A 25,855-nucleotide genomic window follows, 5' to 3' on the forward strand; every position below is an offset into this window, starting at 1 on the left:
TTTGAATGTTTGGCCCCGCCATAATGCACAGAGCGCTTGTACTTAGAGATATATCTTTGTACTAAAGATAAACTGTCCTGTACTTAGTTTTAACAGTCATTCTATCCTGACAGTCCCTTTATAAAAATTTTCCAGGGTTAAATAGTTAGTGATACAACCATTTTTGAGTTTCCTGACATAACTGTACATCACTATCAGAAGATGAACTTGCACGATGCCTGTTGTTCTACAAAGCCAGCACCTGTAACTGCAGTGATCGGAGATAGTCCTGATTGCTATTGTTTAACCCCTTAGCTGATCAGGCCAAATTTTTCACTTTTGACCAGGATCACTTTTTTTGTGGTAATATGCTTCAACATATCCCAAGAACGTATCCAAAAACTATTTTTTTCCGTGACTCATTGTACTTCATGTTACAGGTAAAGTTATGTAGATACAATTTACGTGTATATTTTAAAATATCAAAACCTTGACAAGAACTTTGAATGTTGTAATTCTCAAGCTTAGAATTTTTATGGTGTTTTTTTTTAGGAGGTTAGAAGGGATAAAAGTCGACGAGTTACTTATACTTTTTCCACCAAAATTTACAAAACCATTTTTTTTTTTTAGTCACCACATCACATTTGGAGTGACTTTTCTATATGAAAGAAAAAAGCCCAAATTGACACAGCACCATTTTAAAAACTGCACCTCTACAGGTGCTCAAAATAAAGAGCTTTATTAACTCTTCAGGTGCTTCACAGGAATTAATGGAATGAAATGTTCTTTTAGCACCAAATGTTTTATTTTCACAAGGGTAACCGTTAAAAAGTTTTCCAAAATTTGTTGTACAATTTCCCAGATACTCCATATGTGGGGGGAAACCTACAGTTTGGGCGCACAGCAGGCCTCAGGAAGGAAGGCGTAACATTTTGGAACGCACTTTGATGGAATGGTCTGTGCGTGTCATGTTTGGAGAGCCCCTGATGTGTCTAAACAGTAGAAACGCCCCACGAGTGATCCCATTTTGGAAACGACCCGTCAATTAACTTATCTAGATGTGTAGTGAGTAGGGTTGAGCGAAACGGATCGTTCATTTTCATAAGTCGCCGACTTTTGGCAAAGTCGGCGTCTCATGAAACCCGACCCGATCCCTGTGTGGGGTCGGCCATGCGGTACGCGATCTTGGCGCCAAAGTCGCGTTTCGTATGATGCGTTTAGCGCCATTTTTTCAGCCAATGTAGGAGTGTGGGCAGAGTGATGACATAGTGGTTAGGGGCGTGTACGCCTATGATCATTTTAGCGCTTGTGCGCAGCAATGTGTAAAACGAAATTTTCGGGGCTGGGACGGAGGGGGAGAGAGAGAGAGAAAAAAAAAATCCCCATTGACGTGCATAGGGTTTCGTGTTCCGGCCGATCCTCGACTTTTCGCAGTAATCGGCCGATTTCGCCCGACTCGACTTTTCAAAAAGTCGGGTTTCACAAAACATGACTCGACCCTAAAAAGATCAAGGTCGCTCAACCCTAGTAGTGAGCAACTTGAACCCAGGTACCTTTGCTGGAATGGTTTGAAGGTGCCATGTCTAGTGATGAGTGAGTGTACTCGTTGCTCGGGTGACTTCCGAGTATTTATGACAGCTCGGAGATTTAGTTTTCATCGCTGCAGCTGAATGATTTACAGCTACTACCCAGGCTGAGTACATGTGGGGGTTGCCTGGTTGATAGGGAATCCCCACATGTAATCAAGCTCGCTAGTAGCTGTAAATCATTCAGCTGCCTCAATGAAAGCTAAATCTCCGAGCAGTCATAAATACTCGGAGGTCACCCGATCAACGAGTACACTCGCTCATCACTATACATGTCATATTGAAGGCCCCAGAGGTACCGGAACAGCTGAAACCCTAATATATTATTATTATAGCGCCATTTATTCCATGGCGCTTTACTTGTGAGGAGGGGTATACATAATAAAAACAGGTACAATAATCTTGAACAATACAAGTCACAATTGGTACAGCAGGAGAGGACCCTGCCTGCGAGGGCTCACAATCTACAAGATATGACCTCATTTTACAACATGCCTCACAGAATTTAATACAATTGGGCGGTGAAGAAAGAATAATTACATTTTTACCACTAATATGTTATTTTAGCCCCAAGTTTTTAATTTTTCTAAAGGTTAGTAGTAAAAAAAATGGACCTCTCAGTTTGTAGTAAAAATGTCTCCTGAACATGCTAATACCCTATATGTAAATCGGGAAATACTTTTCAGGCACAGTGCAAAGCTCAGAAAAGAAGGCGTCCCTTAATACAGTGCAGATTTAACTGTTAGGGTATGTGCACACTCTGCGGATTACTCTGCGGATTTTTTCGGACTGATTTTGGTAAATCTGCAGGTAAACCACACTGCGGAATTACCGTGATTTTTTTGCGGATTTTGTGCGGATTCCACCTGTGGTTTACCACCTGCGGATTCCTATTATGGAGCAGGTGTAAGCCGCTGCGGAATCCGCACAAAGAATGGACATGCTGCGGAATAAACAACACTACGTTTCCGCGTGTTTTTTTTCCACAGCATGTGCACTGCGGATTTTGTTTTCCATAGGTTTACATGGTACTGTAAACTCATGGAAAACTGCTGCCAATCCGCTGCAGATCCACAGCAAAATCTGCAACGTGTGCACATACCCTTAGGCCGTGTGTCCACGGTAAGTAAACGCTGCTTGTTTGACGCTGCAGCGTCAAACACGCAGCGTCCAGATGTTCCAGCATAGTGGAGGGGATTTTTTGAAATCCCATGTCCACTATGCGTGGAAACCCGCACGCGGCGGGCCTGCGACTCCGGACATGCTGCGCGTCTTTTCAGATCGCAGCATGTCCGTGCTACCTGCGGCGACGCTGCGTCGCCGCAGGTAATATCACAGGGCCCTATGGCGAGGGGTGCGATGATCCCGGATGTGTACTGTACACATCCGGCATGATCGCGTCCCAGAAAGGGGGCGGGGCTTAGCGCCGAGCGGCTTCGCCGCTGCGGCGATACCGCCGGCCATCCTGAACGTGGACACGCACCCTTATAGTTTGGGGTTGCCATGACCCCACTGGGAGAGCCCTTGAGGTGCCTGAATAGCAGAACCACCCCCCCATAGGTGACCCCATTTTACAAACTACGCCTCTCAATGAATTCATCAAGGGTTGCAGTGATCATATTGACACCACAGGTGGGTCACAGAATTTTATACCATTGGACAATCATTACATTTTTACCACAAAATCTAGTTTTTGTCCCAGATTCTACCAACATTTGGCCCACAATTTCTGCTGAACGTGGCACTACCCCATATGTGGCAGCACAGTTTTGCTTAGCCAAATGGTGAGACTCAGGAGAGACAGCGCTATTTGCCTTCTGGGGGTAAGATTTTCTTAGAATAGTTTGCGGACTTCCTGTACAAAGCCCCTAAATGCATGAAAAGCAGAATCCCCCAACTGACCCCATTTTGGAAATTATACCGCTTTGGGAACATTTCTACAGGTGTAGTGACGAATGTGACTCAATGTGTAGCAGTGGATGTTGCTGAGTGAAAATTGCAAACTGCTGTTGTCCCCAGTACATTATAGTGCACAGCTCGTGCTTCTGGAGACACACCCATAAATTAGACAAGCTGTCATCGCTACAGTAATACCAAACATGTGGATACTAATATGGTTTAGACACACTGGGGCTCAGAAGTGGTGAGGTAATTTGGATTTGGGAGCACAGAATTTGCTGAATTTCTTTTGGGGACTAGGAGCCATTTCACTTTTCCAGAGCCTATGTGCTACCATGTAAGCGCTCAGCGTAGAGCGCAGGATAAATGTGAGCCGAGCCTTACTGTGCACTTTGAGAGGCAGAATGAAAACATCAACAGCAGGTAAAGAATTGGTTTTATTTAATTTTTACATTCCTCATGTGGTATAAGTGATTTAACGACTTTATTCTTTGGGTTGGTGAGACTACAGCGATACTAGATTTGCATTGGGCTTTTATGTTTGGTTTGTGTCTCACGCTAAAAGACCCATTTCTTGTAAAAACTAGTTTTTGCATCATCATATTTTCAGAGCTATATTTTTCCTATATTTTTGCCGACAGTCATGTGAAGGCTTGTTATTTTGCCGGGTGAGTTGACGCTTCTATTCCGATTTTTGGGAAGCAGAATGAACAAAAAACAGCAATTCAGGAATTGTGTTTTTGGAGGTTTTTTTATGCCATTTCACATGTGGTAAAATTGATAAGGCAAATTGATTCTTTGGGTCAGTACGATTACAGTAATGCCAGTTACATATATATTATTTTTTTTAATGGTTTGATGCTTTAACTCAAAAACTTTTATAGAAAAAAAATGTGTCACTTTATTCTCAGAGCTATAACATTTTTTTTTTTGAGCTGTATGGCGGCATGTTTTTTGGAGGAACCATGACGTTTTCAGCAATACCATTTTTATTTATATTTGTCTTTTTTGCGTGTTATTCCACTTTTTGTTTAATGTCATGATGATAAAGCATTGTTTTCTCCTCTTATTTTTTTCATAAAAATATTTATTTATGGGTACAATTTTTTACTATTTTGTGATTTAGTAAAATATTTTTACAAGTTTTCATTTTCACAAAGGTAACAGGAGAAAATGGACCCCAAAATTTGTTGTGCAATTTCCCGAGTAGAGGTGCTAAAGCATAACTTTTAATAATTAACATTAACATATGGTCAAATGTAATAATAAAACAAGTATTCAGTATATAGACACAGTAAGGTCACATTCACACGTTCAGTATTTGGTCAGTATTTTACATCAACCAAGAGAGGAACAATCAGAGGAAAAGTATAATAGAAACTAATAGAAACACGTCACCACTTCTGCATTTTTTTTTCACCCACTCCTGGTTTTGGCTTACAAATAATGATGTAAAATACTGACCAAATACTGAACGTGCGAACGTGGCCTCAAACTAACTCCCTGGACCCCCGTCCGTAAATCCAAAACAGTGTTAACATCAACTTCATTGACCAATACCATAGCAAAACTTCACATCCACTGAGATAACAGAGAGTTAACAAGACAGAAAAATAACTTGGTATTGGTAAAATACATACTATACTAATGAACAATATGATCCCTTCACTGTATTAATGGCATAAACAGTTTACCTATCACAGATTAAAAAAAAAAAATTTAAAGGGGTCTGAATAATTTCCATACCCACTGTATATAATCATCAGAGAGAAAGACTATGAAAAAGGCAGTGATTGTGAGGCCTGCAGTATCAAGATGGATTCCTGATCGGGCCACCAATTCAGGAATCTGAGCATCCTAATCTGCAGGTAGTGGGGTCCACAGGTGGTCACTAACTCTGTGTCGTCTCAGCGTGGCTCTGCTCCGTACATCTTGTGTGACACGCTCGTCTCTGCTCCGTACACCTCGTACACGCTCGTCTCTGCTCCGTACACCTCGTACACACACGGCTCCGCTCCGTACACCTCGTACACACACGGCTCTGCTCCGTACACCTCGTACACACACGGCTCTGCTCCGTATACCTCGTACACACACGGCTCCGCTCCGTACACCTCGTACACACACGGCTCTGCTCCGTACACCTCGTACACACACGGCTCCGCTCCGTACACCTCGTACACACACGGCTCCGCTCCGTACACACACGGCTCTGCTCCGTACACCTCGTACACACACGGCTCCGCTCCGTACACCTCGTACACACACGGCTCCGCTCCGTACACCTCGTACACACACGGCTCTGCTCCGTACACCTCGTACACACACGGCTCCGCTCCGTACACCTCGTACACACACGGCTCTGCTCCGTACACCTCGTACACACACGGCTCTGCTCCGTACACCTCGTACACACACGGCTCCGCTCCATACACCTCGTACACACACGGCTCTGCTCCGTACACCTCGTACACACACGGCTCTGCTCCGTACACCTCGTACACACACGGCTCCGCTCCGTACACCTCGTACACACACGGCTCCGCTCCGTACACCTCGTACACACACGGCTCCGCTCCGTACACCTCGTACACACACGGCTCCGCTCCGTACACCTCGTACACACGGCTCTGCTCCGTACACCTCGTACACACACGGCTCCGCTCCATACACCTCGTACACACACGGCTCTGCTCCGTACACCTCGTACACACACGGCTCTGCTCCGTACACCTCGTACACACACGGCTCCGCTCCATACACCTCGTACACACACGGCTCCGCTCCGTACACCTCGTACACACACGGCTCCGCTCCGTACACCTCGTACACACACGGCTCCGCTCCGTACACCTTGTACACACACGGCTCCGCTCCGTACACCTCGTACACACACGTGGCTCCACTCCGTACACCTCGCACATACATGGCTCTGCTACATCCACACTGTAAACCCCTCCTGACCCCACACATAAACTCCCCCTCATCCAGCACCATGACAACCAGCACAGCAGAGTCCTGCATACACTGAGGCCCCTGATCATGTGACCCCTGACTCCTCCCCTCCTGTGACCTCATCCCAGGTCCTGTGCGCACAGAACAGCCATATATGTGGTGTGCGGCTCTGCAGGTGGAGGTAGGTGCTGGAGATTCCCCATTACTGGGCGGGGGCAGGGGGCAGTAACCCCTCCATTCCCGGAGATAGTGCCCCCAGCTCTGCCATGTGTATATGTACAGTAATAGGACGCTGGCTGTGCTCATGTATACAGGGGAGGGCGCTCTGGTTTGGGGACAGATGACGGAGATTACAGGGAATGGAAATGTCGGGTTTTTCTCCCCATAGAAATCTGGAGAAACTGTAATTTCCCTCATTTTGGCTGTAATAGTTTAGAATAAAGGGATTTCCCATGAAATGTCTGTGGCGTCGGTCCTGTACTGAGGACACTGATCCTGGAGGAGGAGACTGTGGGGCAGAATATGGAGAATATAAGATCTCATCACATTATAGGAGGATTGTGGGTTTTATGCCGGGATGGATTTCTGATTCCTTCCTGATTTCCCCGCTCTTCTCCCCATAGTTGTACGAGGACCTATTTTTTTTCTTGGCCGAGTTGTAGGTTTGAATGACGTTTGTTATTTTACTATATAACTGACTGAACAACGGGAAAAAATATTCCAAGTCCTGTGAAATTGCAAAAAAAGCGACTCCTCAATTTTTTTTTTTTGTGTGGGTGGTTTTTCAATTAGTTCATGCTATTTAAGCAGAAAAAAAAATGACCATGTAACATAATTCTCCTGGTCAGTGCAATTACTTCGATACCAAACGTGTATATGAATTATTTTTTGTTGTTGTTGTTATATGAGTGGCAAAAAAATAAAAAAAATGATTTGTTTGTATCTTCATTCTCCATTTTTCAAGTCCTATAATGATTTCATTTCCTCAGCGATGGAACAGCTTATTAATCATGTGACGAGTAGTGATGAGTGAATGTGCTCGGATAAAGTGTTATCTCAGCATGCTCAGGTGCTAACCGAGTGTCTTTGGCGTGCTCAAAAAATATGTTTGAGTCCCTGTGGCTGCATGGCTCGCAGCTGTTAGACAGCCGCAACATGTGCAGGGACTGCTTAACAGCCGATAGTCATGTGGGGACTGGAACATATTAGTAGCTCAGCGCCACAAAGGTTAAAAAACTTGGCTGCCTCATAAAAGATGAAGAAATGAAAATGTACGGGGTCTTCATTGATCTTTTGGCCAAAATGCGCAAGTGGTTGTCATCAATATTTTTCTTGCGCTGCCCTTTATCATGGGGGTCTGCTGCATCCTGCAGTGCGGTATTAACGTGACCAGGTATTGGAAAGTATGTTTATGTTTTTCTGTGATTATTTGGGGGATTTATGTCCTTTTTGCAGTGATTTGTCTTTAATTTTAGTAAAGCAATTGGCAAGACAGTGAGAGCCCTCGAGGCGGGTTTCAAGCATGCGTATTTTGGTCAAAATGTTAACTAAGGACTAGTGATGAGCGAGTGTACTCGTTGCTCGGGTTTTCCTGAGCACGCTCGGGTGGTCGAGTATTTGTAATGCTGTAATGCTGATTCAGTTTTCATCCCTGCAGCTGAATGATTTACAGCTACTAGCCAGGCTGAGTACATGTGGGTGTTGCCTGGTTGCTAGGGAATCCCCACATGTAATCACGCAGGCTAGTGGCTGTAAATCATTCAGGTGCCACGATGAAAACGAAATCTCCGAGCAGTCATAAATACTTGGAGATCACCCGAGCATGCTCAGGAAAACCACGAGCCACGAGTATACTCGCTAATCACTACTAAGGACTCATTCAGCCAGGTTCTTTAGTGTCAGTGGGGTGCACTTATCGAGTATTGGGCAGCCCTTCTGATCCAATAGTATGGACGTGACCAATAGACTGTAAGGCTGGCATGTATCTGTGATTAGAATACTAAACAAGACTTATCTGTGTATGTAGAGATCCATAATTAGTGTGTGCTCTCATCCGCTGGCCCGGCTATCTTTATAAAGACTGCATGCACCAGGACTCATACCACTGAACACCTGTTCTCTTTCCCCGTGGACAGAATACTACTCGGACAACACAGGGTGGGGATAAAACGGTGTGGCAATAATTTATTGAACCACCAACACACAATAGCATATAGAACAATACCAGCAAATACCCAAGATAGTGCAAATTACGGAGTCTCACCCTTCCGCGGACTCGCCGGGATTACAGCTATTTCCAGGGTGGAGTACCCCCACCAGTGGCTTCCCGCTTTGGCGGGCCCCCACAGTGAGTAGGTAATGACAAGCTTAGGAAGATGATAATCCATTGATGTACGAGGCCAGGTGACTTGATTGTCCCAATCTGGATTCTCTAAAAGTCTTTGAGGTTTCATAGATGTTCAATGAAGCAGCTTTGTATTTCTTCAGTTGGAGTCATGATGCCATGGCTTCTGTAATATAGACTCTCTAAACACAGGCAGATCCTTTTTATAGGTCACAACTTCTCATTCAGGCATTCTTCCACAGACTTGGGGGTCCCTCACTGCTGGAGTGTTCAAACAACATGTATAGATTGTCCTTCATATTGCAGAGCACCAATGGGTCAACATATTAACAAACATTTAAAACATTGTGCCTTTGTTTCCCAAAGAAAGTTGAACATTACTAAGTCTGCAATACTAGGACAGATACAAAATATAATCAGGAGCCAGTCAACAAATGGCAGCCATTGAACATTAATTCAATGACAATAAGGGTCAACAGTCATTCTCACATGAACTCCAAAGGTACCTTCACACTAAACAACTTTCCAACAAGAACGACAACGATCCGTGACGTTGCAGCGTCCTGGTTAGCGATCTCGTTGTGTTTGACACGCAGCAGCGATCTGGATCCCGCTGTGATATCGCTGGTCGGAGCTAGAAGTCCAGAACTTTATTTGGTCGTCAGATCGGCGTGTATCGTCGTGTTTGACCGCAAAAGCAACAATGCCAGCAATGTTAAACATGGAGCTAACGACCTGTGAGAACGATAAGTGAGTCACCGCTACGTCACAGGATCGCTCCTGCATCGTTCTGGAGCTGCTGTGTTTGACATCTCTACAGCGACCTAAACAGCGACGCTGCAGCGATCGGCTCGTTGTCTATATTGCTGCAGCGTCGCTGAGTGTGACGGTACCTTAAGGGTGTGTGCACACGTTGCGGTTTTTACTGCAGATCCGCAGCGTTTTTGATGCTGCGGATCCGCAGCAGATTTCCATGCGGTGTGCAGTACCATGTTAACCTATGGAAAATAAAATCCGCAATAAATCCGCAGGAAAAATGCAGTGTTTTCCCGTCTCCCATGACAGCACACCTGAGAGAGAGGGATCCGCCCAGTCAGGACAGGAAACCTACTGAAATAAAAGGGCAGTACCTCTCCCTCGCTTCAGTTGGGTTTCCTGTCCTGATGGGAACCCTTGTGCTGAAGACGGCGGTTTGATTTTTGATAGATGATCCACTTACCCGCTCCTGTCCCGGCACTGGAAGCGCAGGCAGGGTGCCTGTATGCCGGCCTTCGGGAGACGGTAGCGCCGTTCGCAGATCCCGTGGGGCTCTTGCGCACGTGCGGGCGTCGGTCCAGTGCAGTCCGGACTCCTGGGGCCGGTCTCTGTCTGCCACGCCGCTCTCTCCCCCTCAGCTGGGCCACTTCCGGGCGCGCGGCTGACGTTGCGCGCAAGGTACGCTGGGAGTGGGCGTGCCCGCATGACGTCAGACCGGCGCGCCGGATCCAAGATGGCGGCGCCCATGGAAAGAACGCCGGTAACGCCACAGGCTTCCCGGCGGTGTCCAGGGGGAGAAGAAGAGCTTAACGGTCACCGGAAGAGGTGGAGAGCATGGACAGGACCCTTTATTAAGGGTAAAATAACGCTGTAACGACGCTCATTTCCATACAGCTATTCCAGAGATGGAGGATGGTATGGAGCTTCAGCAGCAGCAGCAGCCATTACAGCAGCAGCAACAGCAACATGAGCCCCTTTCAGGTGATACGCCTGCCCACCAGCGTACAAAGAAGAATAGCCGCTCGAGTGGAAGGAGTGGCAATCGTCCTGGTCAGTCGTCTCAGGGTTCTTCTACCTCCAGGAGGAACATTCCCCGTGCTCCTAGTCCGCCTCAGAATCCGGTACCGTTTGTGGTCAGCGGGTAGTGAGTGATCTACGTGACTTTGCCTCTAGTCTTAGGGCAATAATTAGAGCAGAAGTAGAAGGCTCCGTTAAAGCAGCCCTTAAGAAAAAGGGTAGTAGAGACACAGAACCGGTTTCCGTATCCGAGGTTTCTCATTCTGATGAGGAATGTCAGGAGGAACCATTGTCTCCCTGCTCCTCCTCTAGGTCCCCCGGCTCCTCTTCAGATAGTGATGTTGAGGGCCGTCCGTGCTTTCTTACCGAGAACATGGACAAGCTGGTTAAAGCCGTTAGAGCTTCTATGGGCCTAAAGGATGAGAAAACAGCCAAATCCCTGGAGGACATTATGTTCGGGGGGTTGGAGGAAAAAAGAAAACGTACTTTTCCTGTTAACTCCAAAATAAAGGCCCTTATTGAAAAAGAATGGAAAAAGCCGGAGAAATCGGGTAATCTGCCCTCGGCTTCTAAAAGACGTTACCCCTTTGAGGAAAAAGATTCAGAGACTTGGGATAAAGTGCCTAAAATTGATGGCGCAGTAGCTAGATCTTCTAAAAAGCTATCCCTTCCCTTAGAAGACTCTGGTGTATTAAGGGACCCCTTAGATAAAAAAGCGGACGGATTCCTAAGACACACCTGGGAAGCAACCGCAGGCGGTCTGAAACCAGCAATTGCAGGAACCTGTGTCTCACGTTCCCTTATTGTATGGTTACAGCAAATAGAGGAGCAGTTAAAATCTAAAGCTCCAAGAGACGAAATTTTATCCAATGTAGTTATGGCTAAAGGAACGGCTGCCTTTATAGCAGATTCGTCAGCAGACTCTGTAAGGCTGGCGGCTAGAGCTGCAAGTTTATCCAATGCGGCTAGGCGTGCTCTCTGGTTGAAGGGGTGCCCGGGAGACTTGCCCTCAAAAAATAGACTCTGTTCTATACCATGTGATGGCCATTTCCTCTTCGGTAAAAAGTTGGAGGACATTCTGGAGAAAGCCGGTGACAGGAAAAAGGGTTTTCCTCGCTTTCCAGTGGACTTTAGGAGGCCTTATTTTTGGAGGGGCAAATTTAGTAGGGGCCGCCCCCCGGGAGATAGGAGTTGGGACTCCAGAGACAGAAGGGGATCTGAATATATGTTTAAAGGTCCCTCAACATCAACTAAAAAGCCCTCCCAATGACGCCAGACCAGTAGGGTTGAGGCTTTCGTCTTTTTTCCCAGCCTGGGTAAACATCTCCCCCACTCATTGGGCTCTGAAGGTGGTCAGAGACGGCCTAAAAATAGATTTTGTTTATCCACCGCGACAGACTTATATTTCAACACCCCAAAGAAAAACCCCAGAAGAGCAGCTAGCCTTGGAAACAGAGGTACTGGAGCTGGTATCAAAACATGTTCTGGTAGAAGTGCCGGGGGAAGAACAGGGAAAAGGTTTTTATTCCCCTCTTTTTTTGATAAAAAAAAATCAGACGGGTCACTAAGAACTATCGTCAATTTAAAAAACCTCAACCAATCGGTAGTAAACTGTTCCTTCAAAATTGAGTCTGTGAATACAGCGATAAAACTCTTGTTCCCACAGTGCTTCATGGCAGCTATCGATTTAACCCCTTCACCCCCAAGGGTGGTTTGCACGTTAATGACCGGGCCAATTTTTACAATTCTGACCACTGTCCCTTTATGAGGCTATAACTCTGGAACGCTTTGACGGATCTTGGCGATTCTGACATTGTTTTCTCGTGACATATTGTACTTCATGTTAAAGGTAAAATTTATTCGATATAACTTGCGTTTATTTGTGAAAAAAATGGAAATTTGGCGAAAATTTTGAAAATTTTGCAATTTTCCAACTTTGAATTTTTGTGCCCTTAAATCACAGACATATGTCACGCAAAATACTTAATAAGTAACATTTCCCACATGTCTACTTTACATCAGTACAATTTTGGAACCAAAATTTTTTTTTTGTGACGGAGTTATAAGGGTTAAAAGTTGACCAGCAATTTCTCATTTTTACAACACCATTTTTTTTTAGGGACCACATCTCATTTGAAGTCATTTTGAGGGGTCTATATGATAGAAAATACTCAAGTGTGACACCATTCTAAAAACTGCACCCCTCAAGGTGCTCAAAACCACATTCAAGAAGTTTATTAACCCTTCAGGTGTTTCACAGGAATTTTTGGAATGTTTAAATAAAAATGAACATTTAACTTTTTTTCACACAAAATTTATTTCAGCTCCAATTTGTTTTATTTTACCAAGGGTAACAGGAGAAAATGGACCCCCAAAGTTGTTGTACAATTTGTCCTGAGTACGATGATACCCCATATGTGGGTGTAAACCATTGTTTAGGCGCATGGCAGAGCTTGGAAGGGAAGGAGCGCCATTTGACTTTTCAATGCAAAATTGACTGGAATTGAGATGGGACGCCATGTTGCGTTTGGAGAGCCCCTGATGTGCCTAAACATTGAAACTCCCTACAAGTGACACCATTTTGGAAAGTAGACCCCCTAAGGAACTTATCTAGATGTGTGGTGAGCACTTTGACCCACCAAGTGCTTCACAGAAGTTTATAATGCAGAGCCGTAAAAATAAAAAATCATATTTTTTCACAAAAATGATCTTTTCGCCCCCAATTTTTTATTTTCCCAAGGGTAAGAGAAGAAATTGGACCCCAAAAAATGTTGTGCAATTTGTCCTGAGTACGCTGATACCCCATATGTGGGTGTAAACCATTGTTTGGGCGCATGGCAGAGCTTGGAAGGGAAGGAGCGCCATTTGACTTTTCAATGCAAAATTGACTGGAATTGAGATGGGACGCCATGTTGCGTTTGGAGAGCCCCTGATGTGCCTAAACATTGAAACTCCCTACAAGTGACACCATTTTGGAAAGTAGACCCCCTAAGGAACTTATCTAGATGTGTGGTGAGCACTTTGACCCACCAAGTGCTTCACAGAAGTTTATAATGCAGAGCCGTAAAAATAAAAAATCATATTTTTTCACAAAAATGATCTTTTCGCCCCCAATTTTTTATTTTCCCAAGGGTAAGAGAAGAAATTGGACCCCAAAAAATGTTGTGCAATTTGTCCTGAGTACGCTGATACCCCATATGTGGGTGTAAACCATTGTTTGGGCGCATGGCAGAGCTTGGAAGGGAAGGAGCGCCATTTGACTTTTCAATGCAAAATTGACTGGAATTGAGATGGGACGCCATGTTGCGTTTGGAGAGCCCCTGATGTGCCTAAACATTGAAACTCCCTACAAGTGACACCATTTTGGAAAGTAGACCCCCTAAGGAACTTATCTAGATGTGTGGTGAGCACTTTGACCCACCAAGTGCTTCACAGAAGTTTATAATGCAGAGCCGTAAAAATAAAAAATCATATTTTTTCACAAAAATGATCTTTTTGCCCCCAATTTTTTATTTTCCCAAGGGTAAGAGAAGAAATTGGACCCCAAAAAATGTTGTGCAATTTGTCCTGAGTACGCTGATACCCCATATGTGGGTGTAAACCATTGTTTGGGCGCATGGCAGAGCTTGGAAGGGAAGGAGCGCCATTTGACTTTTCAATGCAAAATTGACTGGAATTGAGATGGGACGCCATGTTGCGTTTGGAGAGCCCCTGATGTGCCTAAACATTGAAACTCCCTACAAGTGACACCATTTTGGAAAGTAGACCCCCTAAGGAACTTATCTAGATGTGTTTTGAGAGCTTTGAACCCCCAAGTGTTTCACTACAGATTATAACGCAGAGCCGTGAAAATAATTTTTTTTTTTTTTCTCAAAAATGATTTTTTAGCCCCCAGCTTTGTATTTTTACAAGGGTAACAGAATAAATTGGACCCCAAAATTTGTTTTCCAATTTGTCCTGAGTACGCTGATACCCCATATGTGGGGGGGAACCACTGTTTGGGCGCATGACAGAGCTCGGAAGGGAAGGAGCGCCATTTGGAATGCAGACTTAAATGGATTGGTCAGCAGCCGTCACGTTGCATTTGCAGAGCCCCTGATGTACCCAAACAGTACAAACCCCCCACAAGTGACCCCATATTGGAAACTAGACCTCCCAAGGAACTTATCTAGATGTGTTTTGAGAACTTTGAACCCCCAAGTGTTTCACTAAAGTTTATAGCGCAAAGCCGTGAAAATAAAAATTCTTTTTTTTTTTTTTCACAAAAATGATTTTTTAGCCCCCAGTTTTGTATTTTCACAAGGGTAACAGGATAAATTAGACCCCAAAAGTTGTTGTCCAATTTGTCCTGAGTACGCTGATACCCCATATGTGGGGGGGAACCACTGTTTGGGCGCATGACAGAGCTCGGAAGGGAAGGAGCGCCATTTGGAATGCAGACTTAAATGGATTGGTCAGCAGCCGTCACGTTGCATTTGCAGAGCCCCTGATGTACCCAAACAGTACAAACCCCCCACAAGTGACCCCATATTGGAAACTAGACCTCCCAAGGAACTTATCTAGATGTGTTTTGAGAACTTTGAACCCCCAAGTGTTTCACTAAAGTTTATAGCGCAAAGCCGTGAAAATAAAAATTCTTTTTTTTTTTCACAAAAATGATTTTTTAGCCCCCAGTTTTGTATTTTCACAAGGGTAACAGGATAAATTAGACCCCAAAAGTTGTTGTCCAATTTGTCCTGAGTACGCTGATACCCCATATGTCGGGGGGAACCACTGTTTGGGCGCATGACAGAGCTCGGAAGGGAAGGAGCGCCATTTGGAATGCAGCCTTAAATGGATTGGTCTGCAGGCGTCACGTTGCATTTGCAGAGCCCCTGATGTACCCAAACAGTACAAACCCCCCACAAGTGACCCCATATTGGAAACTAGACCTCCCAAGGAACTTATCTAGATGTGTTGTGAGAACTTTGAACCCCCAAGTGTTTCACTACAGTTTATAATGCAGAGCCGTGAAAATAAAACATCTTTTTTTTCCCACAAAAATGATTTTTAGCCCCCCAAATTTTTATTTTCCTAAGGATAACAAGAGAACTTGGACCCCAGAAGTTGTTGTTCAATTTGTCCCGAGTACGCTGATAACACATATGTTGGGGTAAACCCCTTTTTGGGCGCACGGGAGAGCTCGGAAGGGAAGGAGCACTGTTTTACTTTTTCAACGCAGAATTGGCTGGAATTGAGATTGGACGCCATGTCGCGCTTGGAGAGCCCCTGATGTGCCTGGACAGTGGAAACCCCCCAATTCTACCTGAAACCCTAACCCAAACACACCCCTAACCCTAATCCCAACGGTAACCCTAACCACACCCCTAGCCCTGACACACCCATAATTCTAATCCCAACCCTAATCCAAACGTAAATGTAATCCAAACCCTAACTTTAGCCCCAACCCTAACTTTAGCCCCAACCCTAACTTTACCTCCAACCCTAGCCCTAACCCTAACCCTAACCCTAAACGTGACTGAAATACGTGGCACTGAAATACGTGGCACTGAAATACGTGGCACTGAAATACGTGGCACTGAAATACGTGATACGTGGCACTTAAATACGTGGCACTGAAACACGTGGCACTGAAACACGTGGCACTGAAATACGTGGCACTGAAATACGTGGCACTGAAATACGTGGCACTGAAATACGTGGCACTGAAATACGTGGCACTTAAATAAGTGGCACTGAAATATGTGATATGTGGCACTTAAATACGTGGCACTTAAATACGTGGCACTGAAATATGTGATACGTGGCACTTAAATACGTGGCACTGAAACACGTGGCACTGAAATACGTGATACGTGGCACTGAAATACGTGGCACTGAAATACGTGCAACTGAAATACGTGGTACTAAAATATGTGGCACTGAAATACGTGATAGGTGGCACTGAAATACGTGGCACTGAAACACGTGGCACTGAAATACGTGATACATGGCACTGAAATACATGGCACTGAAATACGTGGCACTGAAATACGTGGCACTGAAATACGTGGCACTGAAATACGTGGCACTGAAATACGTGGCACTATGACTGTCAGAAAATGTTCATTAAACGGTTAGGGGTGAGGTTAGGGGTAGAGTTAGGGTTAGGGTTTGGATCCCTTTATCACCTTGATGGTGGTGGGTGGCTTTTCAGTGTGTTTTCTGTTTTTTTTCGATAAAAATGCATGCGTTTTTAACGCAAACGCATGTGCTTAAAAACGCAAGAAAATACTGCAGGTTGTATTTCTGAAAATGAACGCATGCAGAAAAAAACCGCATGCGTTTGAAAACGCGACCAAACGCGTACAAAAAACCGCATGCGTTTTCAATGTTAAATATAGGGAAAAAACGCATGCTTTTTTTGTGCAAAAAACGCTGCAGACAAAAAAAACGGAAGTGTGAAACCAGCGACGCTTTTTATAGCAAAAAAGTTTTTGCGTCTCCACATTTTGAGACCTATAATTTTTCCACATTTGCTCCACAGAGTCATGTGAGGTCTTGTTTTTTGCGGGACGAGTTGACGTTTTTATTGGTAACATTTTTGGACACGTGACCGTTTTTGATCGCTTTTTATTCCGATTTTTGTGAGGCAGAATGACCAAAAACCTGCTATTCATGAATTTCTTTTGGGAGAGGCGTTTATACCGTTCCGGGTTTGGTAAAATTGATAAAGCAGTTTTATTCGTCGGGTCAGTACGATTACAGCGATATCTCATTTATATCATTTTTTTTATGTTTTGGCGCTTTTATACGATAAAAACTATTTTATAGAAAAAATAATTATTTTGGTATCGCTTTATTCTCAGGACTATAACTTTTTTATTTTTTTGCTGATGATGCTGTATGGCGGCTTGTTTTTTGCGGGACAAGATGACGTTTTCAGCGGTACCATGGATATTTATATCAGTCTTTTTGATCGCGTGTTATTCCACTTTTTGTTCGGCGGTATGGTAATAAAGCGTTGTTTTTTGCCTCGTGTTTTTTTTTTTTTTCTTACGGTGTTTACTGAAGGGGTTAACTAGTGTGGCAGTTTTATAGGTTGGGTCGTTACGGACGTGGCGATACTAAATATGTGTACTTTTATTGTTTTTTTTTTTTAATTTAGATAAAGAAATGTATTTATGGGAATAATATATTTTTTTTTTTTTCATTATTTTGGAATATTTTTTTTTTATTTTTTTTTACACATTTGGAAATTTTTTTTTTACTTTTTTACTTTGCCCCAGGGGGGGACAATACAGATCGGTGATCTGTCAGTTTGCATAGCACTCTGACAGATCACCGATCTGCGAGAAGTGCAGGCTGCTTCACAGTGCCTGCTCTGAGCAGGCGTCTGTGAAGCCACCTCCCTCCCTGCAGGACCCGGATCCGCGGCCATCTTGGATCCGGGTCTGGAGCAGGCAGGGAGGGAGGTAAGACCCTCGCAGCAACGCGATCACATCGCGTTGCTGCGGGGGGCTCAGGGAAGCCCGCAGGGAGCCCTCTCCCTGCGCGATGCTTCCCTGCATCGCCGGCACATCGCGATCATGTTTGATCGCGGTGTGCCGGGGGTTAATGTGCCGGGGGCGGTCCGTGACCGCTCCTGGCACATAGTGCCGGATGTCAGCTGCGATATGCAGCCGACACCCGGCCGCGATCGGCCGCGCTCCCCCCGTGAGCGCGGCCGATCGGCTATGACGTACTATCCCGTCGGCGGTCATACGGGCCCACCCCACCTCGACGGGATAGTACGTCGGATGTCAGGAAGGGGTTAAAGGACGCCTATTATCACGTCCCAATTCATCGAGACTTTCAAAAATTCCTAAGAGTAGCGGTTTATGTCAAAGGTTGTCTCAGGCACTATCAGTACGCTGCCCTCCCATTCGGCCTGTCAATAGCGCCAAGAATTTTTACCAAGCTGATGTCAGAGGTCATGTCCTTCCTCCGCTCTCAGAACGTGGTAATAGTTCCGTATCTGGACGACTTCCTGATAATAGGGAACTCAGCGGCACACTGCCTGTCACAAATAGAAGAGGTTATGACGACACTAGAATTGTTGGGGTGGAAAATAAATCTCGCCAAATCAAGGTTGACGCCGGAGCCAGTTCAGTCCTTTCTAGGCCTGGTTCTGGACTCCAGGCGTCAGCTTTGTCTCCTACCAGAAAACAAGCTGGTCAAAATTCAAAATCTTGTGGAGACAGCAATTCAACACCCTGTAATGACCTTGAGAAAGGCAATGTCCTTGCTGGGCTCTCTGACGTCCTGTATACCCGCAGTAAGATGGGCTCAGTTCCATCTAAGACTATTGCAGTGGGAGGTCCTGTCTGCGCAAAAATGGTTAAAAGGGCGTTTAGAGGGCAAGCTGTGTCTTTCGTTGGTGGTGACAGATTCCCTGAAATGGTGGGCCATAAGAGATCATTTAACATCTGGGGTCCAGTGGGTAACTCCGGTAGAGCAGGTCATCACCACAAACGCAAGCAGTACAGGATGGGGGGCGCATTTAGGGACTCCCTCAATTCAGGGAGCCTGGTCCCATCTAGAATCACAGCAGGCGTCAAATTTAAGAGAATTATGGGCCGTAGAAAGAGCTGTGAAACACTTCCTTCCCATCATTCAGAATCACCATACCAGAGTCATGTCGGACAATCGCGCAGTGGTGGCATAAATCAACCACCAAGGGGGGACGAGATCCTCTTCTCTAATGAAGTCAGCGTCTGTCCTCCTGCAACTAGCAGAGCGCCACCTACTATCTCTCTTTGCTCTCCACTACCTAAGTCGCAAGACACTGAGGCAGGGAGAGTGGTCTTTAAATCCCTGGGTGTTTCAACAGATAGTGCAGGCCTGGGGCATACCTGTAATAGATTTATTTGCCACTCTAAAGAACAGGAAAGTAAACAGTTTTTGTTCGTTAGATCCGAGGGAGAATCCTTTCGCGGTAGATGCTCTGCAGATACAATGGAATTTCAGTCTCGCTTATGTGTTTCCACCAATAGCGATGATTCCAGCAGTGGTGAGGAAGATCAGAATGGAGCAAGCAAGGGTAATCTTGATTGCTCCATTTTGGCCGAAAAGACCTTGGTTCTCCCTCCTGAGACAAATGTCTATAACCGATCCCTTAATCCTACCAGAGATTCCGGACCTGCTAACTCAGGGCCCAATATGCCACTCTCAAGTGAAGGGCTTCCATCTTGCAGCCTGGAATTTGAGAGGGCATTACTGAGTAGGCGGGGGGTTTTCACCGGGGTTAGTCTCCACTTTATTAAAAAGTAGGAAACCGGTAACATCAAGAATTTATGGTAGAACGTGGAAAAAGTTTCTGGATTTTTCGGGGCAACCTTTGGGGGACAAGGCTCCTGTGGGTACCATCTTAGAATTTTTACAAGCGGGTTTACAACTGGGGTTGGCAACTAATACGCTTAAGGTCCAGGTGTCGGCATTAGGTGCCTTATATAATTGCAACCTTGCCTCTAATAGATGGGTGTCCCGCTTTATTAAATCCTGTAGTAGGTCTAGACCGATAAAAATTCAGAGAATTCCCCCGTGGGATTTAAATCTGGTGTTAGATGCTCTAACCAACAGTCCATTTAAACCCCTTCAGGAATCATCGTTAAAAATACTCACTCTTAAGACTGTGCTCCTGGTAGCATTAACATCTGCCCGTAGAGTGAGTGACTTACAGGCCCTGTCCGTCTCCCCTCCTTACACGCAAATTTTTGATGACAGGGTAGTACTCAGACCAGATCCGGCATACCTTCCGAAAGTTGTACTTAAATTCCATAGAAGTCAAGAGATCGTATTGCCCTCCTTTTGTAGTAATCCTAAGAACTCAGGGGAAGCAAAATTTCATACACTGGATGTGAGGAGATGTATTATGCAGTACATATCCTTGACTAGTCAGTGGAGGAAGGATCAATCCCTATTCGTAGCCTTCCAGGGTAGTAGGAACCACATGGAAAAAGATAGAACCGGAGGATAGAAGCCGCGCAGACCACAATAAAGGTAACAGAGTTACCCACACACTCTGTTTATTAGCCTACGCGTTTCGTGGCAGACATCCTGGATGCCCTGATGAAGTGGCCTGTCTGCCACGAAACGCGTAGGCTAATAAACAGAGTGTGTGGGTAACTCTGTTACCTTTATTGTGGTCTGCGCGGCTTCTATCCTCCGGTTCTATCTTTTTCCATGTGGATCCATACTGTCTGCCGGGAGCCTGCTGCGACCATACGTGCTTATCCAAGGGAGTTGTGACCTGTCACAACCAGACCAGGTGAGTCTGTTTTGTGGGGGTCGACTTGATTGCGATATCTGAAGGTATTACTCTATGTGCGCTTCTTTTTCTTGTTTTTAGGGTAGTAGGAAGGGATATGGGGTATCCAAGGGTACTATTGCTAGGTGGATTAGGGAGGCTATTTCCTTATCCTATGCTTCCTGTGGCGCCCCGATCCCTGATGGCATCAAGGCTCACTCCACCAGGGCCGTGGCTACTTCCTGGGCTGAAAAAGCAGAGGTATCGATAGATCAAATTTGTAAGGCCGCTACCTGGTCCTCTCCGTCTACCTTCTTTAGACACTACCGGCTAGATCTATCCTCCTTGTCTGACCTTACCTTTGGTAGAAGGGTTCTACAAGCGGTGGTCCCTCCCTAAGGTGGTTCTTTCTCCAAAATCTCTCAGGTGTGCTGTCATGGGAGACGGGAAAACACCAAGGTTACTTACCGGTAGCCGGTTTTTCCGGAGCCCATGACGGCACCTGTATATTCCCTCCCTTCTTTTTTTCACCCTATGGTGTGCACTTTTTAGCTGGGTGTATTTTGTTATAATTATGATGTAGTGATGGATTACCATGTACTAACCAACGGGGCCTCTCATGCTCTGAAAACCAACTGAAGCGAGGGAGAGGTACCGCCCTTTTAATTCAGTAGGTTTCCTGTCCTGACTGGGCGGATCCCTCTCTCTCAGGTGTGCTGTCATGGGCTCCGGAAAAACCGGCTACCGGTAAGTAACCTTGGTGTTTTTGCCCTGCGGATTTATCAAAATCAGTGCGGAAAAATCCGCACACCAGTCCGCAGCGTGTGTACATAGCCTTAGGCTATGTGCACACATTGCGGATTAGGCTTAGGAATTTCTGGTGCGGATTCTGCCTCTCCTGGCAAGAAATGCACCTGCGGATTTGTTGCGTTTTTTGTGCGTTTTTGCTATGGTTTTCTTGCGGATTTGCTGCGTTTTTTACCCCTGCGGTTTTCTATAATGGAATGGGTACAAAAACGCTGCAGATTCACAAAAAAGAAGTGACATGCTACTTCTTTTAAACCGCAGCATTTCCGCAGCGGATTTTCCGCAAAGTGTGCACAGCATTTTTTTTTTCTCTCATTGATTAACATTGTATTGTAAATCAATTGCAGATCTGCAGCGTTTCTGCACCTTAAAAAATGCTGCGGATCCGTAGAGAATCCGCAACGTGTGCACATACCCTAAGGCTACTTTCACACTAGCGTTGTGTGACATACGTCGCAATGCATCGTTTTGGAGAAAAAAAGCATCCTGCAAAGTTGCCCGCAGGATGTGTTTTTTCTCCATAGACTTGTATTAGCGACACATTGCGATGGATTGCCACACGTCGCATCCATCGTGCGACGGATGCATCGTGTTTTGGTGGACCGTTACATTCCATGTAACTTTTTTTGTGCGTTGCGTCTGCCATTTTCGACCGCGCATGCGCGGCCGAAACTCCGCCCCCTCCTCCCTGGACTGCACAATGGGCAGTGGATACCTTGTAAAACTGCATCCGCTGCCCACGTCTTGCAGTTTTTCACAGCATCCGTCGGTACGTCGGCCCGACGCATTGCGACGGGCCCGTACCAACGGATCAGTGTGAAAGTAGCCTTACTCATGTCCCTGGGCCTGCTGAAATAGTACCGTATGACTGGATAATTCAGACTAAATGCGGTGACGTCACAGTGTGCATTTGTAATACTAAGCGACCACCCCTTCCACTATTGGTTGATGTGTCTAGTTGCTCATCAGTACTCTGCTCCTGTCTCCACGTTTTATCATGGGGGTCTGCTGTATTCTGCAGTACATTAGTAATGTGACCAGGTATTGATATACACGACTATTTTTTTCTGCTGTTAATTTGGACTTATGTCCTTTTTGCTGTAGTTTGCAGATTCGATCATAACTGAATAAAATTGATCAAAATAGAAAGTTCCCTGATTGAAATGAAAATAAATGTATTGTTCTGTGCGGTCTCTCCAGACCTAATAAACAAAAGGAAAGCATAATAATTGGAGGGGAAGGAAGGGTTCATGTGAGCCAGTCTTCACTTTTTCCACTTCTGAGACCCAAGAATGGTTGTAGAGTTCTTGTGAAGGTATGATATGGTGGAGCCGCCTTGAAAATATATTCCATTCATGTTCCAGTCCAAAGAAAAAAATAGGAGAGAATACAACATCTACATGTTCTCCTCATATGTTTTCATTTATTGCCAGTAATTTTTGGGATCTTTATGATATTACATCGGCTCATTTTCTTCACGTTCAGTTCCCTACAATATTGGATCCTCTCAGTGGAGATCTTCTGTATAAGAGAATTTTCCTGATTTAAGTGGACTAAATTGCAAAAAGACCCTGAAATCTAGTGAATCCAATTTTCGGGTGGAAATTCGGAGCCAAATTGATTTGCCTAACATTGATTGCTGCCTCTTGTTAGTACTTCTCTTTAAGAAAATATCTAAATACTTGTTAAAGGGAACCTGTCAGCAGCATCGTTCTGAGTAACCTACAGACACTGTCAGGTCGGCGCTGTTATACTGATTAAAATTATACCTTTGTTGATGAAATCCGTCTTGTGGTTGTTGTTTAAGCTTTATTTTCAGTTTTGAGTTAATGAGATTGTCGTGCTTCGGGGCGGCCTGTGGGCAGGGCTTTATGTGGTGCTCTGATTAGGTATTCATATGTATGGCTTCTGACAGGTCACTGCTCTCTCAGTGACCTGCCCCCTATTTTACATACTGAGTATTCGATAAATAGGAGAAAAAAAAAAAACACCTTCAACAGGCGACGGCACCTGTGCTGCAACATGTTCGCGTGTATTATATACATTTAATTATTTTATTTGCTGGTATAAATTTATTCAGAAAAAAAAAATTCTGTCTCAAAACGGCGCCAGTCGCGCCCGCGCCATAGCATCTATCGGCGATTTAATAGATGCTACTGCACAGGCACCGGCAGATCCATCTTGGTGGCAACAACATTTTTTTTTACCCCCTAGCAAGATGGTGCCGGCTGCACCAGTGCAGTGGCATCTATCGGATCGCCGATACATGCTACTGCTCAGGCGTGGCCAGCACCATTTAGAGACATATTTTTCCTGAATAAATTTATTCCAGCAAACAAAATAATTAAATGCATATTATACATGCGATCATGCTGCAGCGCAGGTGCCGCCGCCTGCTGAATGGTGATTTTTTATTTTATTTTCTTCAATGCATAAAAAATTCAGTATGTACAGTAGGGGGTAGGGGGGTAGGTCACTGAGCTATCAGTATGAATAGCCAAGCAGATCACATAAAGACCCCCCCCCCCCATAGCTCCACAGGCCGACCCCGGAGCACAAGCATGTCATTAACTGAAAACTACAAATAAAGATTAAACAACAACCACAAGACAGATTTAATCACCCAAAGTATCATTTTAATCAGTATAATGGCACCGTCCTGACCTTGTAGTTTGCAGAGAATAATATTGCTGACAGGTTGCCTTTAAATCTTTCATTAGTGATGCTATAATCTCTGGTCTGTGTCTTGTGATGGTCTGCAGGTAGCAATTACAACAGATACACATTTTGTCTCATTTGTTTCCCCTTATTATTTCCAGTAATTGTGTTATTACATGGTATCTTTATGATGTTTCATCAGCTCACCTTTTTTCTATTTAGGTCCCTATAATATCAGATTCTCCCAGTGGAGATCTTCTATATAACAGAATTTGACGTATCAAGGATGGATAGGGAAAGGAAAAAGATGGTGGAGAAGATATTGCACCTCACCCTAGAGATCCTCTTCCGGCTTACTGGAGAGGTGAGAGATTCTGATGATGTCACATTACATTATTCTTATCTATGGGAATAACGGACAGAACTGGAGAGGTGAGGACTATGGAAATGTCTGTAGAGAGATTTATTAATGTGTCTCTCCATAACCAGGATTACACAGTAGTGAAGAAGACCTCTAGTGAGCGCTGTCAGGCCCCTGTGTCTGAGGGATGGGGAAGACCACTGAGCCCAATCACAGGGCCTCCACCTCACCCCCTGGTACATGAGGACATCAATGACCAGAAGATCCTAGAACTCACCTACAAGATGATTGAGCTGCTGACTGGAGAGGTGACACTGCTGGGAATGATGGGACATTATACAGTAACGCTATGTAGGGATCGGGGGATGACGGTATCATTGTATGTGTCAGGTTCCTATAAGGTGTCAGGATGTCGCCATCTATTTCTCCATGGAGGAGTGGGAGTATTTAGAAGAACACAAGGATCTGTACAAGGACGTCATGATGGAGGTCCCCCAGCCCCTCACATCACCAGGTAATAGACAGGACTAAATACACATGGCCTATAATTATCTGTATGAAAATAATGAATTCAGACCCTGTATGTGTTTCCTCCAGTTGTATCCAGTAAGAGGACAACACCAGAGAGATGTCCCCGTCCTCTTATTCCACAGGACTGTAAAGAAGAAGATCCCAATGTTCCTGAAGATCATCAGGTAGATGGAGAGAAGGTGTCATGAGATCTCCCCTATGATGTGTAGATGGCTGTGAAGATCTTGTGCTCAGTCTTGTTTTATCCACCAGTATTATATGTTTTATATTTGTGGAATGAGAACGGTGGAGATGGCACTATTAAAATTGATCACGGATGTGACTTCTCCATATGACTTTTACAATATTTGTTTCAGGATGAAGATCTGACCCATACTTATACTATTGAGACATTTGTGATTGGTGATGAGTGGTGTAAAGAAGAGATTTCTACAGATGACTACCCAGGTGAGTAGTAACCACTAAATGCAGAGTTGATAAAAGTAGAAAGACGCAAATCCATTGTGTTTAATCTATAATTCCGATGTGTGGATCCAGGGGGCTGTTGAAATATAAAAACCTCTGAATAATCTGCCTCCTGTCAGAAAGCTAATTAATAATAGATAAAAATGTGATGATACTTTTAAGTAAAAAAAACAAAAAAAACAAGTAGAACTACAGCAGTGACGTGGACATGAAATATTGAATGTATAGAG

The 25,855-nt window shown here is 44.8% G+C and overlaps 1 protein-coding gene across 1 annotated transcript in view; it reads left to right on the forward strand.

Moving 5' to 3' along the window:
* Positions 1-6,501: 6,501 nt before the first annotated feature.
* LOC143766183 (uncharacterized) overlaps positions 6,502-25,855 on the forward strand; it is a 42,006-nt gene continuing 22,652 nt past the window's right edge. Inside the window, exons 1-6 of the mRNA XM_077253658.1 lie at positions 6,502-6,600; positions 24,491-24,632; positions 24,758-24,937; positions 25,020-25,143; positions 25,227-25,324; positions 25,517-25,607. Coding sequence (XP_077109773.1) covers positions 24,555-24,632; positions 24,758-24,937; positions 25,020-25,143; positions 25,227-25,324; positions 25,517-25,607 — 571 coding nt within the window. The 5' untranslated portion in view covers positions 6,502-6,600; positions 24,491-24,554. The remainder of the gene's footprint in view (positions 6,601-24,490; positions 24,633-24,757; positions 24,938-25,019; positions 25,144-25,226; positions 25,325-25,516; positions 25,608-25,855) is intronic.

The sequence above is a fragment of the Ranitomeya variabilis genome, chromosome 4 (assembly GCF_051348905.1).
Source record: "Ranitomeya variabilis isolate aRanVar5 chromosome 4, aRanVar5.hap1, whole genome shotgun sequence".
In the NCBI taxonomy this organism is placed as follows: Eukaryota; Metazoa; Chordata; class Amphibia; order Anura; family Dendrobatidae; genus Ranitomeya; species Ranitomeya variabilis.